The sequence below is a fragment of the Schistocerca nitens genome, chromosome 1 (assembly GCF_023898315.1).
Source record: "Schistocerca nitens isolate TAMUIC-IGC-003100 chromosome 1, iqSchNite1.1, whole genome shotgun sequence".
NCBI classification, from domain to species: Eukaryota; Metazoa; Arthropoda; class Insecta; order Orthoptera; family Acrididae; genus Schistocerca; species Schistocerca nitens.
Window position 1 is genome coordinate 1,307,868,925 of NC_064614.1, and position 13,210 is coordinate 1,307,882,134.

The 13,210-nt window shown below is 37.5% G+C and overlaps 1 protein-coding gene across 5 annotated transcripts in view; it reads left to right on the plus strand.

Moving 5' to 3' along the window:
* The window catches only part of LOC126202545 (tight junction protein ZO-1), a 731,102-nt gene extending 720,727 nt beyond the window's left edge, over nucleotides 1-10,375 (plus strand). For all 5 annotated transcript variants that reach the window (XM_049936877.1, XM_049936873.1, XM_049936876.1 and 2 more), the window contains one exon: nucleotides 10,240-10,375. In XM_049936877.1, the coding sequence (XP_049792834.1) occupies nucleotides 10,240-10,243 (4 nt within the window). In that variant the 3' untranslated portion in view covers nucleotides 10,244-10,375. The remainder of the gene's footprint in view (nucleotides 1-10,239) is intronic.
* The last annotated feature ends 2,835 nt before the right edge of the window (nucleotides 10,376-13,210 follow it).

The following is a 13,210-nucleotide window of genomic DNA, read 5'->3' on the forward strand; positions in this document are numbered from 1 at the left end:
TACAACTACACTGACACGATTTCGGACCTTGTCCTATAGTGTATTCTGGTACAACAAACATGTGGACTACGATGGATTGTTCCAGGGAAATAATGTAATTATGATTCATTCGTTTTGTTACCCAGTTATCTTTGCTTCCGTGAAAATAGGCACACAACATGAATAAGCCTGTATTATGCAATCACTAAAAAGTGCAACGCAAAACAGAGAGTAATGCGTCAGGCCTTACATGTAAAAGTACAGCTCAGCATAGCATTACTGTGCCACTATTTCTTTTCATTCAGTGAAAAAAACACGAGGTGCAAGTCGGCCAACGCCTTGCCAGTAAACTGATACTTACTGGTATGTATAACTGATAATGTACAACTGATAGTACTGGAAAAATGTGCCGGAGATACAACCGAGCAGTATTGAATATGAGCTTTATGACAGAGAGTAAAGTGAACATTACTCTTGTCAACAGTAAGTATTGTGAGTGAATGGAACAAGTTTGCTTCCAAAACTGCAGACTAGACAGACCGAACCATTTTGGATTTTCCAAAAATTTGACATTTGTGCTGTTGTGCTATACAGATACAAAGAAAAACTGGGGAAGAAATGAAACTAAATGCAATTAGTCTGTAACGGTCCATTGTGGACAACAGGTCCCTCCCTCATATGAAATAATCAAAAAATATCACTGTTCAACCTCTGAAATTTTATTGACAGAGTTAGGGTTCTCCATATACTGGCAGCAGGTATTGGTTTGTGTTACTAGATGCTTAGTCTGAAGTATCCGATAAAGCAGCAGCAGAGTAGTGTGTCTTTTGTCCTAATGTACATATATAAATTGATTCCCATTGTTATGAGTGTGGGTAGAATAGCACCATTTATAATTTATTATCAGTTTACTTTACAGATGTAGCCCATCTGTAGTTGCTGCTTTAGCCTTTTAATGTATAATTTCACTCATTACATGTCCATGAAGTTTTTCCTTCATGATGGGATTTAGAAGCACCTGCGAATGAATGAATGGATAATAATAACTTCACATTTGCTGTGTTCCCATTTAATTTCAAAGAATTCTTTAAGTACTTCTGTTATAATAGTATAACTAAATAATGATAAGATCACATTATTTCCGTATTGCTCTTGTCTTATTTTTTGTTTTCCAAAATACTGATGGTGAGTGCATGGATAATCTTTTTGGCATAACTGTGAGCAGTTCCTTCATCATACCATTACTGATCTCTTTGCTTATGATGCCCTTACCAGCTGACTGCCACTAGGACACACAGTCATTGCCTGGGCAAGTAAAAGGGCAATTTCGTAATACCATTTGAATACATTAGCAACTTACTGAACAACAAAATAGTGATTCAATGTATCTGAACAAGCAAGAAAGAAAACTCGAAATAAAAATGGGAGTAAAGACAGATCCCCAGAGTAGTACAAATCGAAAGAAAGTGTAATGTATGCAAAAAGGAGAAAAAATTTTAATACATGAACAGAAATAGGCAAATCGTATTGCAAATTTGAAGGAGAGAATTGACAATAATGAGAGAGAAGAGAGGAGACTACAGAATAATATTTTGGTGGGTAACATTCCATTTATAATATACACAATTTGATGTTCATAACTTCCTCATATTGTTTCTCTCTTTAATGTCACCAAATTACTTCCGTTTTCATGGTTTTGAACAACAATTAAATTGTCATATGTTTGTGTATTGCCTAGTATAGCGATATTTCCAATTGTAGATTTTTATCATGTTTATGCTCATAACTTGGTAACAAGGTCAACATGTGTTCCTCCCAGAAGGGAACTAAATGTATTTATTGTGCAAGACTGTTAGTTGGCAGTCTGAGTTTCTATAAAATATAATAATGTTTATGACTTTTTAGTGGCATATGTATTTAGAACAGACCATAATGCTATCACTGTGTGTTGAACTATTTATGAATGTATGTAGGTCAGTCTCCTCTTAAAAGTTACTATGCAAAGCACTGCTCCTATTTCAGTATGTAGACAAAACTAATACAGTAATAATCTCATGATACAACATGAATGTAGTAAAGGATTCACTGCTCAAACATCTGTAAAGATGAAATAGCGAAGCTCTAAGAATGTGTGTCAAGTTTACAATTTTATTATCAGTTCATTGGAAATGGATATCAAGAAACTTAAAGATAAAAGTGTACTGAACACAACAAAATCACAGCATGGAAGTTGGATGTTGTCAGAGAATTAGATGGAAATAAAGTTCTAAAGACACAAACAAAGAATACAGGGTATAGCAAACTGTGAAGAGAACATAAATGTAGTGCACAAAAATCACTTTCAAGCTCTTTCTACTACAGAATGTGGTAGTGTTGTTAACAGTTCGAGTGCACCACATGGAAAACAAAACAACTTTATGAGTGAGGTAGAATATGGAATACTTCAGCTGCAGTTAAGTGTGAAAGTGCTCTCAAAAAATTTGCCACTAATAAGCTGTTCACCTAAGACATTATCGACCTATGTTAACAAAAAAGACAAAATAAATAATGCCAAACAAGACATCACGCACAGCAGAGATAGGCAGAAAATCAGTAAGCTCCCAACAAGAAGTCCACGTAGAATTGAAATGTATGCAGACAGCCAAGAGCGAAGTATAGCCACTTAATTCTGGCGGGCTAGCAGTCAGAATTTCAATTTCATAATAAAGCCAGGAGTGAAATTCAGTGCTACTACACCAATGAGCCAGGAAAAATTTTTCTCATTGAGCAAAAAGGACTTCTCCATCTTCCTGGCAGTATCAAACAATGTTGCAGGGAATGAAAAAAAAATCTCTTAATCTCATTAAAAAGAAAATTGTATGAGCTGAGAGGAACAAACGTTATTGTTTTTTCAGTGCCACATCATTATAAATTGAGAGAAGGGCCCTGCATAAACAAAGAAATTGAAAGTGCAAGTACAGAGATCCAAAATATTCGCAGGCAGTTTGTAAATGTAACATTTGTGAACATAAGCAATTTGGGGAAAAGATTCCACACAGCACATGGTTTTCAGCTAAGTAAACTTGGGAAAAACATAGTAACAAAAATTTTAGATGTAGTAAATAAAATCTGAAATGTGCAGTGTGGTGATATAGGAATCATACTTCTCATGGACAAGAAGTGTGTGTTACCTGGAGACTCAAATGGGAAATCTGCTGGCAGTGAAGCTACACACCTCCAAGACAAATATGAAATTTTGTTAACGCAAGTGAACATTCCAAATGCAAGCAACTCACAGAACAGCACAGTAGTTGTGGAAGAGCAAACGCCAGGAATGAGTGAAACAGCAGCAACATTATCATCAGAAGCAGTAGCTGCAGCAACAACAACAGTATCAGTGACAGAAATAACAACAACTGGAGCAGCAGTACAGCACGGCATAAGGAGGAGCCAAAGGCAAAATACGTCTGTGTCATTCAATGATGATTTTTTTTTTTTGTTTCAAGCCAAGAAGGAAATAAAAATGTGATAAATCAGCCAGATAACTCACAGTTAAGTCACAGTAACATCTTATTTCTAAACAACCAGCATCTTGAAAGTAAAGTTGAAATACTGGAGCAGTCATTGCCACATTGCCACAAAATAAGTATTCTTTCCAGTGTTTATCTGAACATTGGCTTAAACCAGGACAAATAGAATGCTATGTACCAAAAGGTTATAAACATGGAAAAAGTTTTTGCAGTGCGGTAATAGTGGTACTGTTATCTTTGTTTCAATTGAAATGAGTTTGGAGCACTAGATCTTAGTTGGGCATGTGTAGAGAAACATTTTGAAATCACTGGAATCATTTGTGATGTCATGAAACTTATGTTAGCGTGTATTTACTATTTCCCTGACTGAGATGAAAAAACTTACTTAGATAATTTAGACAGCATACTCTGCCACATAACAAAGTGGAAACGTTATGTAACTAGAATAGGTGGAGACTTTAATTGAAGCTTTGATGTAACATGTAACAAACCAGTGTAAATAAGCTACTGAATATGCTAAGGCAGCACAACTTCCATTATGTAAATTCACAACTGACAAGACTAAAAGTGTGCTTAGATAATGCTTTTGTCAACTGTGCTCGTGATATGTACTCCACCAGTGTACAGGAATTTGATTTTCTCAGACCACTCCATGTTAACAGTGGAGTTAAGACATTTTATAACAGGGGTTGGGGACAAGGATGCACAAAAGTTATTAAAATCCGACACCTTAATACTAACAAATAACAATGTCAGAAACTAACTCACTAGCTGAGCATAACTAACTGGGACAAATTATTTCAAAGATGTAATTCCAATGCCCAAACAGGTTATGGAACATTTCAAAGCTACTTAATAGTTATATTAAAAGCTCATCTTGTTCTAAATGAATATCATAAAACAAGAAAGGGTAAATTGTGGTACACGAAAGAGCTGGAGAATTTAAAAAATAAGCTATTTCTGTTGAAGTGCCTTGGCAAAGTAAATAATTTTAATGAAATTGAGAACCTTGAAATAACCACTAAGAAACTGTGTAAGAAAGAGCTACAATTGTCTAAACAGAGATACAGTGCTAATCTTAAAAATTAAAAATATTTTTTAAAAAAGGCGAGTGCAAGACAGCCTGGTCAGTAATTAGTGCTGTTAAAGGTGCAATCTTTGATAAGATAGTCCCAATACCAGAAGAAATGTTCAACAAATATTTTGTAAACTGTGCTGATGAAATCAAAAACTTGATCAGTAAACCCAGAGTAACATACATAGATTATCTTAAGAGCATGAACCTAAATCATAATCAGGCCAAACCTTTATTGAAACACTTCAAAGAGGATGGCCAAGGTGAAGTTCTTAAAATTGTCAAAGAAATGAAAAATTAATATAGTACAGAGATTTTTAATATGTCAAACAATCTAATGAAAGAAATAATTCATTACATTGCAGCACCATTACCTTATTCTATAAACTTGTCTCATAGAAGGTAAAAATCAAACAATGGAAAATCCAGGATGGAATGTAACAGTATTATGAAAAGGAAAGTTGCTATTCACGATATAGCAGAGATGCTGAGTTGATGATAGGTACAACAAAAAGACTGTCACAAATAAAGCTTTTGACCAGTAAGGCCTTCGTCAACAGTAGACGACACGGACATACACAAAAACACACACAAAAACACACACACACATGCAAACGCAACTCACACACCCAACTGAAGTCTCAGGGAACTGAAACCACACAGTGAGCAGCAGCACCAGTGCATGATGGGAGTGGTGACTGGGTGGGGGTAAGGAGGAAGCTGGGGCAGGGAGTGGGTGGCGGACAGTGATGCGCTGCAGGCCGGGGGAGAGGTGGGGAGGGGAGGGGGGAGTAACGGAAACGGAGAGAAATAAAAAGGCTGGATGCGAAGGTAGAATGATGTCTGTGTAGTGCTGGGAATGGGAACAGGGAAGGGGCTGGATGGGTGAAGACAGTGACTAATGAAGGTTGAGGCCAGGAGGGTTATGGGAACGTAGGATGTATTGCAGGGAAAGTTGTCACCTGTGCAATTCAGAAAAGTTGGTGTTGGTGGGAAGGGTCCATATGGCACAGGATGTGAAGTAGTCATTGAAAAGAAGGATATCAAGTTTGGCAGCATGTTCAGCAACACAGTGGTCCTCTTGTTTCTCGGCTAGAGTTTGTCGGTGGCCATTCGTGCGGACAGACACCTTGTTGGTTGTCATGCCTACATAGAATGCAGCACAGTGGTTGCAGCTTAGCTTGTAGATCACATGACTGGTTTCACAGGTGGGATAGGTTATGTTAGTGACCAGACTGGAGTAGGTGACAGTGAGACGATGTGTGGGATAGTTCTTGCCTCTAGGTCTCTTACAGGGGTATGAGGCACGAGGTAAGGGGTTGGGAGCATGAGTTGTGTAAGGAGGATGGAAGAGTATATTCTGTAGGTTCGGTGGACGGTGGAGTACCACTGCGGGAGGGCATCTCCGCTATATGGTGAGTAGCAACTTTCCTTTCCATAATATTGTCTCATAGAAGAGGTTTTTCCTGACCCTCTCAAGCTATCCTAGGTGAGTCCAGTTCTTAAGAAGGGTAGCAAATCTGATCCAGCAATTATAGGCCAATTTCTCTTATTCCAGTACTAGCCAAAGTCTTTGAAGGCATAATGTATCCGCAAATGTATGAGTACCTAGAACTAAAAGATATGTTAAGTGCATAACAGTTTGCTTGCAGAAAAGAAAAGTCAACTATACACGCCATAAAACTCTTAGTAAGAGTAATTTTAGCAGCATTCAAGGACCATGCTCACATCAGGTAACCTTATGTGATCTGAGCCAGGCCTTTGACTGTGTTGACCATTCCGTTTTGCTCTCTAAACTTGAGTGCTATGAAATACGTGACAGAAGTTTAAAGCTCCTCAAATCATACCTTAATAAAAGGAAACAAGTGGTGAGTTCAGGAAGTAATCTGTCATACACATTTGAGGTTCAACATGGACTGCCACAGGAATCTAAATTAGGACCACTTCTATTCCTTGTACAGATAAACGACTTCCTGTGAAATATAGACATAAAGATTATGTGAATGCAAATGATACAACTTTTCTGTCGGTGAACCAAGTATTTACTACCCTCTTTAGTAGTATGAATTTGATAAGACAATGCAATATCATGGTTTAATGCCAATGGTCTACTGTTAAATGAGGAAATAACCCAGAATATGTGGTTCAGTCTATCAAAGACTGTAAAAATAGAAAAACTAAATGCAAAACCTTTAGTTATCATAGTTGACAATAAACCAACATGGAACTCTCATGTTGGTAGGCTGTCAAAAGTTACATATCTGCTGAAGAGACTGATCTGCTGTGTGACATTTGAATGTCTAATGACAGTGTACTTTGCTTTTTTTCAAGCTGTTTTAAGGTGTGGGTTAATATTCTAGGGAAATAGAAAAAAAATAATAAGTGAAATTCTGGTGAACTGGAAGAAATCACTGAGAGCAATGAACGAAGGTGGACAACAGTACTTACTGTAAACGATTGTTGATTAAATATAGACTATCAACAGTTATTCATCTATATATTGCTGATAGTGTTAACTATATATTTGCTGAATTACCAAACTTAAGTGTAACAAATCAAAGGCATGACTACAATACAAGAATTGCACTTGTCTGCTCTTGCCACAAAATAGGTTAGAAAAAACTAACGGTAGTCATAAGAACATGGATATTAAAAATATAACAAATTGCCTCAGCCTCCAGCATTCCAATCAAAGTATTTAAGGGAAAGTTACACAACTTCTTGTTAACTAACCCATTCTATTCATTAGAAGAATTTTTAGAAATGCCCAGTATCAACTTAAATATGTAAAAATATATCTAAAAACAAATATGATGTGACTTACCGAACGAAAGTGCTGGCAAGTCGATAGACACACAAACAAACACAAACATACACACGAAATTCAAGCTTTCGCAACAAACGGTTGCTTCATCAGGAAAGAGGGAAGGAGAGGGAAAGACGGAAGGATGTGGGTTTTAAGGGAGAGGGTAAGGAGTCATTCCAATCCCGGGAGCGGAAAGACTTACCTTAGGGGGAAAAAAGGACAGGTATACACTCGCACACACACACATATCCATCCGCACATACACAGACACAAGCAGACATTTTGTGTCTGTGTATGTGCGGATGGATATGTGTGCTTACTCACTATCTCATAAATACATGATGGTAATATAATGTTTGATACCAACAGACTAAGTACACACTGTTGCTACTTCACCATATACTTTTTGTTAACTAACTGAGGATTGACTGATGAAGGCAAACAACATAGAGGTGTCAATAATTTAGCTGTTAGGCATGAAATGAGGGAAGTACTGTTCTTAATAACTACTTATTGACACACATAAGAATAATAATCAAAATTTGTTTTTATATTTTGATTTATAACAGAGAAGAGAGCAAAATCAGATGATCTAGTTAACAGCTGTTTGGGGTTGTCACACCAATGTAAAACACTGTGCATTGGTAGCAGCAGAGCTGGTATATAACATGGCTGCTTTCACACGTGGCTCAGCCTCTGATGGGGTAGGATAAGCCTGTGACAGGACTGGAGTAGGTGGTGCTGTGTTGGTGGATTGGGCAGGTCTGACATCTGGGCCTTCCACAAGGGTGTGATCCCTGTAGCAGGGGGTTGGGGGTGGGAGTGGCATAGAGATGGACTAGGATGTTGTGAAGTTTGTGTAGACAGCAGAACACCACTTTGGGAGGGGATGGGTAGGCTGTCCCTCATTTCAGGGCATGATTATAGATGATCAAAGCCAGGTAGGTTGTGGATGTGAGGATCAGGTGTGTGTTGCCAAAAATAAGGTGGACCACTCAGTGGCACAACATGGAGCACAACATGCGATATTTTAAAGGCTGTTTCATAGCCTGTGCCACCTGGATCCTTCCCCCCACCAACCTTTTTGAGCTGCACAGACGGGAGCTATCCTTACAGCATATCCTTCACTCCCGTAACCTCCCTGGCCTAAACATAAGGTAACTCTCTATCCCCCCAGCCTCCACCCGCCACCCACAAGCTGTGAAATCGCGTGCCCAGCTGTTTGCCACCTGCCTCCTCTACCTACACAGCTAGCCAGCCCACAGATGGCTCCCCACTCTCCCATGAACTGCTACAACCCCCTCTCCGCCTCCATCCTCTCTCCATCCCTCACCCTACCCCACCGTGCATCCCCACCTCACCCCAGTACACTCACTGTGGGTCAGGAAAGAACTGGCAGTTGAATGAGCACAATCTAGGGAGACGGGCATGTGCATGTGAGTGAACATGTGTTTGTGTGCATGTTTTTCCTACAAGCTTGAAATAGGAAATTTATTCTGAAAGCTACCAAAGCTCTGTACCTTTTGTATGTGTACCTATCAACAACGCAGTGCTTCTGCCTTTCAGTGATTTCTCTCCTTTATTCCTAAAGTTTTTGTAATTCTCAACTAGAATTTTCCATACATTATTTTAAAATACTATGTTTTTTTGCAAAAGATGCTTATGGAGAAGAAGGGAATGAGGACTTTCAGATGAAGTATATCAATTTATAAACAAACTGGCATTTGCTCACTAAGAAACTGAACCCTATGTGTTCGTTAGGAGTCTTGGATTATGGATATCTCTCTATAAAAATTATTTCCAGTTAAGTTAACTAGATTGTAGTAATCAGTAACAGGCAGATGACACAGTGAGCAGTAGAACTTTACAAATTCATGCTTGAATAAGAACATAGCTAATTTCTGCAAATGTCATATATATGCCTTTCATAGAACTACACCACAAAAGGAAAACAAATGTTATATTGATGTCAGGAGCGGTAGGCTACAAGGACAAGGAGGCTGGTTTTACCTTGCTCTGTTACAAACTAAAAGTTTGTGGGTGTCACATCCCATCAATGATGAAATCATACTCTGATTATGCAGGGATAGGAATAGAAACGTGCTGTGTAGACAGGGCTCCTCCTTAGAAAAGATAGTAGTGCCTACAAGGACCAAGAGCAGCCCTAAAGCCCCAAGCTTTGATGACTAGTATTGTGGAAGTATAAATATTCCTGTAACATATTTGATGAGTAGTGCAGTATTGTGCAGAATGGCTGAAGCACAAGTAAATAAATAAAAATTAATTTTATTAGCTGTTTTTGATTTGTGTATAATAAAAGTGCTGTAGATGAAATTGATGGGTATAGTTGTTACAACTGTTGTGATAACGGTAACTTGGTAAATTGAAGGAAAGTGCATCAATTTGATGTCTACAAGTTTATTAGGACCCAGATGCCCAAGGTATTCCCCATGCTTGAGTGAAGAAATTTGTATAGGAAATTGTTTAACATTTGCTATGTTGATATATGCAATGCACTTTTTAGGTGATCTTTCTGCATTCTTTAAAACTATCTCACTTTCTACAGTCTTTGAAGCAGGGGCTCCACTGAAAAAAAAATTAATGTCAGTTCCTTATGATATTACTAAGTGGAGAAAACAATTGTTAATCAAAAATGTGACTAATAAGTTAACAATATGAAATATGGCAATACAAAAACAGTTTCAGTACATAGGAAACGTAGCTGCAGTGCCACTATTTTTGTGAACTAAATAATGCAGTATCTCTTTCTCCCTTTTCTGACCAAAAAAATTCAAATCATTTCAGTAAAACTATCTTATGGCAAATTTACTGAATTAAGACCATTTGTACATGTTTTTTTATTGTTTCAGGTGAAGCTTTACTAAGTCCACTAGTAATGTGTGGGCCTCACGGTCTGAAGTTCCAAGTCCCTGTCGAACTTCGCCTTCCCCACTGGGCATCGTCTGACCCAACAGATCCGTGGAGTTTTGCTCTTAAATCAGGAGAATCCGGAGAGCATTCGTGTCAACCCAAAGACTGGCAGAGTGTTGCACTGGACAGTAACAACACTGCAAAACACATAGGACCCAACAGTGTGTCTGTTCTTGTAGACCATTTCTAGAATATAACAGAGTTACAAAGTGTTTGTTTAGTGACTGAATGGAAATTCAAAAATGAGTTAGATAGTGATGATGATGATACAATGACTATGTTAGAAAAAATGCACATGAAATTCTTTGTTTTGTTCTTACGGGATACCTACATGCAACAGTCAGATTTCAGGAAGAAAAATCCCAGTACTGAGTCAAGCCATAAAAAGCTATGCTTCAGTGGGGTCAGTTGCAACACCTCAGTTGTTTACATTTATGTCTATTATTTTATGCAATGTTACCATTGGGGATGAGGCTGAATCCAGCAGAATTTATATATTGTGCTAGCAAACGCAAGTGCAGAGGAAAGTCTTTCATTAATTTTTTGTTAAATTTTGCCATTACATATCATGAGAATCTTTATAATTCTTGTATGTAACTAAACTGCCTCATCTCCTTTCCATATTATCTCTGTAGTTGAATTTAAGTGTATATATCTATAAATTATCCTAATTAAAAAAGGTCATTGATTTTTCATGCCATATGCCTTGTTCTGGCACCCAGTCACAAATATTATTTTCCTGTGTATAATAATGAAAATGTGTAGTTTACCAAATGTTAGCACAGTGTATTGAATATAAATATTGAAAACAAAACCTGATTTTTCTATCAAAGTAGCTAAAATAAAGTCAAAGAAATATGTGTATGTATATATTGATTTATTTAATACATTCAGTTAACTATTATAAATAGGTTTAACATTGAGTGTTGAACAATTATCAGGCATTTAGAAAGGGTATTGCTCTATAGAAGTGAACATGAATTTTAAAGAAGAATGAAGGTGGTTATATTGGAGGGTAGTGAATTAAATGGAGAAAATCAAAAACTGGATATGAATTGTGCCAAACTTTAGTGGAATAGAAAGACAAGAAAAAATGCATAAAATGGTTTATTTATAAAGACTACAATATACTGAAAGGAAAGTAAGATGCTGGCCAAGCACAAAATTATGGCTGCAATGCACAATAAATTTCCTTACGCTCTGATGCAGTTAGCTGATGTGGTGAACGTGTATGCTCTGTTTTGATCAAGGTAATGAAGATATACAAATTGTTTTACTTTTTTATTTTTAAATGTATATAGGCCACCCAAGGACCACATTCCAATATCAATTCTTTGTCTTTTCTTTTCTGCCAGTATGCTTTCATCTGTTCACTGTGTTTCTTCTGTCTGTCTTCAGACTATTTTGAACCAGTCTTTTTAGCTACCCTGCCTTGGATTCATTACATTTTCCTGAAGGGCTTCTCTGTTGTTAATATCTTCTGTGTTTTTATATTGTTTCTTTGTAAAACCTTCTTTAAGCATTAACCCAGCTTCTTGTGGACTTTTTACCCCACAAATATTTGAAAACCATTTGGTTAATGTACTGTCTTGCATTCAACATAAATTTCCAAAAAACATGAGTCCTCTTTTTCTCATTGCACTTGAAATATTTTGGTATATTTCAACATTACTTTGTAATTTCCAACCTTCTGCTGTGTTTCCTTATAAGTCACCTTTATAGTACTCCTAATTTATCTAAATTATAGCTTAGTGCCAGACATTTGCTTGCATTTAGGCGTTCTGGCTTCACTACTGTGCTGTAATGCCTTATTTTTGCATTTTTGGATAGGCACTTTTTACTGTAAAGGTCTTTGGTGATACCCAATGCTCTCCCCATTTTATGCAACCTTTGCTCTGTTGCAGATGTTCCCCAAAGCATTTTCTGATATTTGAATTTTTTTTTTTTTACACTCTTTATTTGGCCAATATTTGTTTTCAGTAATTCTGGAGCCTCCTTAAGTTTGTTACAAGTTTTGTTTTTTCTGCAGAAATTCTTAAGCCAGTTCTGCTGGCTGTTTCTTCCAGGAGACGTATTTGTGCAGTAGCAGATGCCACATTTTTGGAAAGTGTAGCAAAATCATCTGTTGTTGTTGTTGTGGTCTTCAGTCCTGAGACTGGTTTGATGCAGCTCTCCATGCTACTCTATCCTGAGCAATCTCCCAGTACCTACTGCAACCTACATCCTTCTGAATCTGCTTAGTGTATTCATCTCTTGGTCTCCCCCTACGATTTTTACCCTCCACGCTGCCCTCCAATACTAAATTGGTGATCCCTTGATGCCTCAGAACATGTCCTACCAACCGATCCCTTCTTCTGGTCAAGTTGTGCCACAAACTCCTCTTCTCCCCAATCCTATTCAGTACCTCCTCATTAGTTATGTGATCTACCCATCTAATCTTCAGCATTCTTCAGTAGCACCACATTTCGAAAGCTTCTATTCTCTTCTTGTCCAAACTATTTACCGTCCATGTTTCACTTCCATACATGGCTACACTCCATACAAATACTTTCAGAAATGACTTCCTGACACTTAAATCTATACTCGATGTTAACAAATTTCTCTTCTTCAGAAACACTTTCCTTGCCATTGCCAGTCTACATTTTATATCCTCTCTACTTCGACCATCATCAGTTATTTTGCTCCCCAAATAGCAAAACTCCTTTACTACTTTAAGTGTCTCATTTCCTAATCTAATACCCTCAACATCACCCGACTTAATTCGACTACATTCCATTATCCTCGTTTTGCTTTTGTTGATGTTCATCTTATATCCTCCCTTCAAGACACCATCCATTCCGTTCAACTGCTCTTCCAAGTACTTTGCTGTCTCTGACAGAATTACAATGTCATCGGCGAACCTCAAAGTTT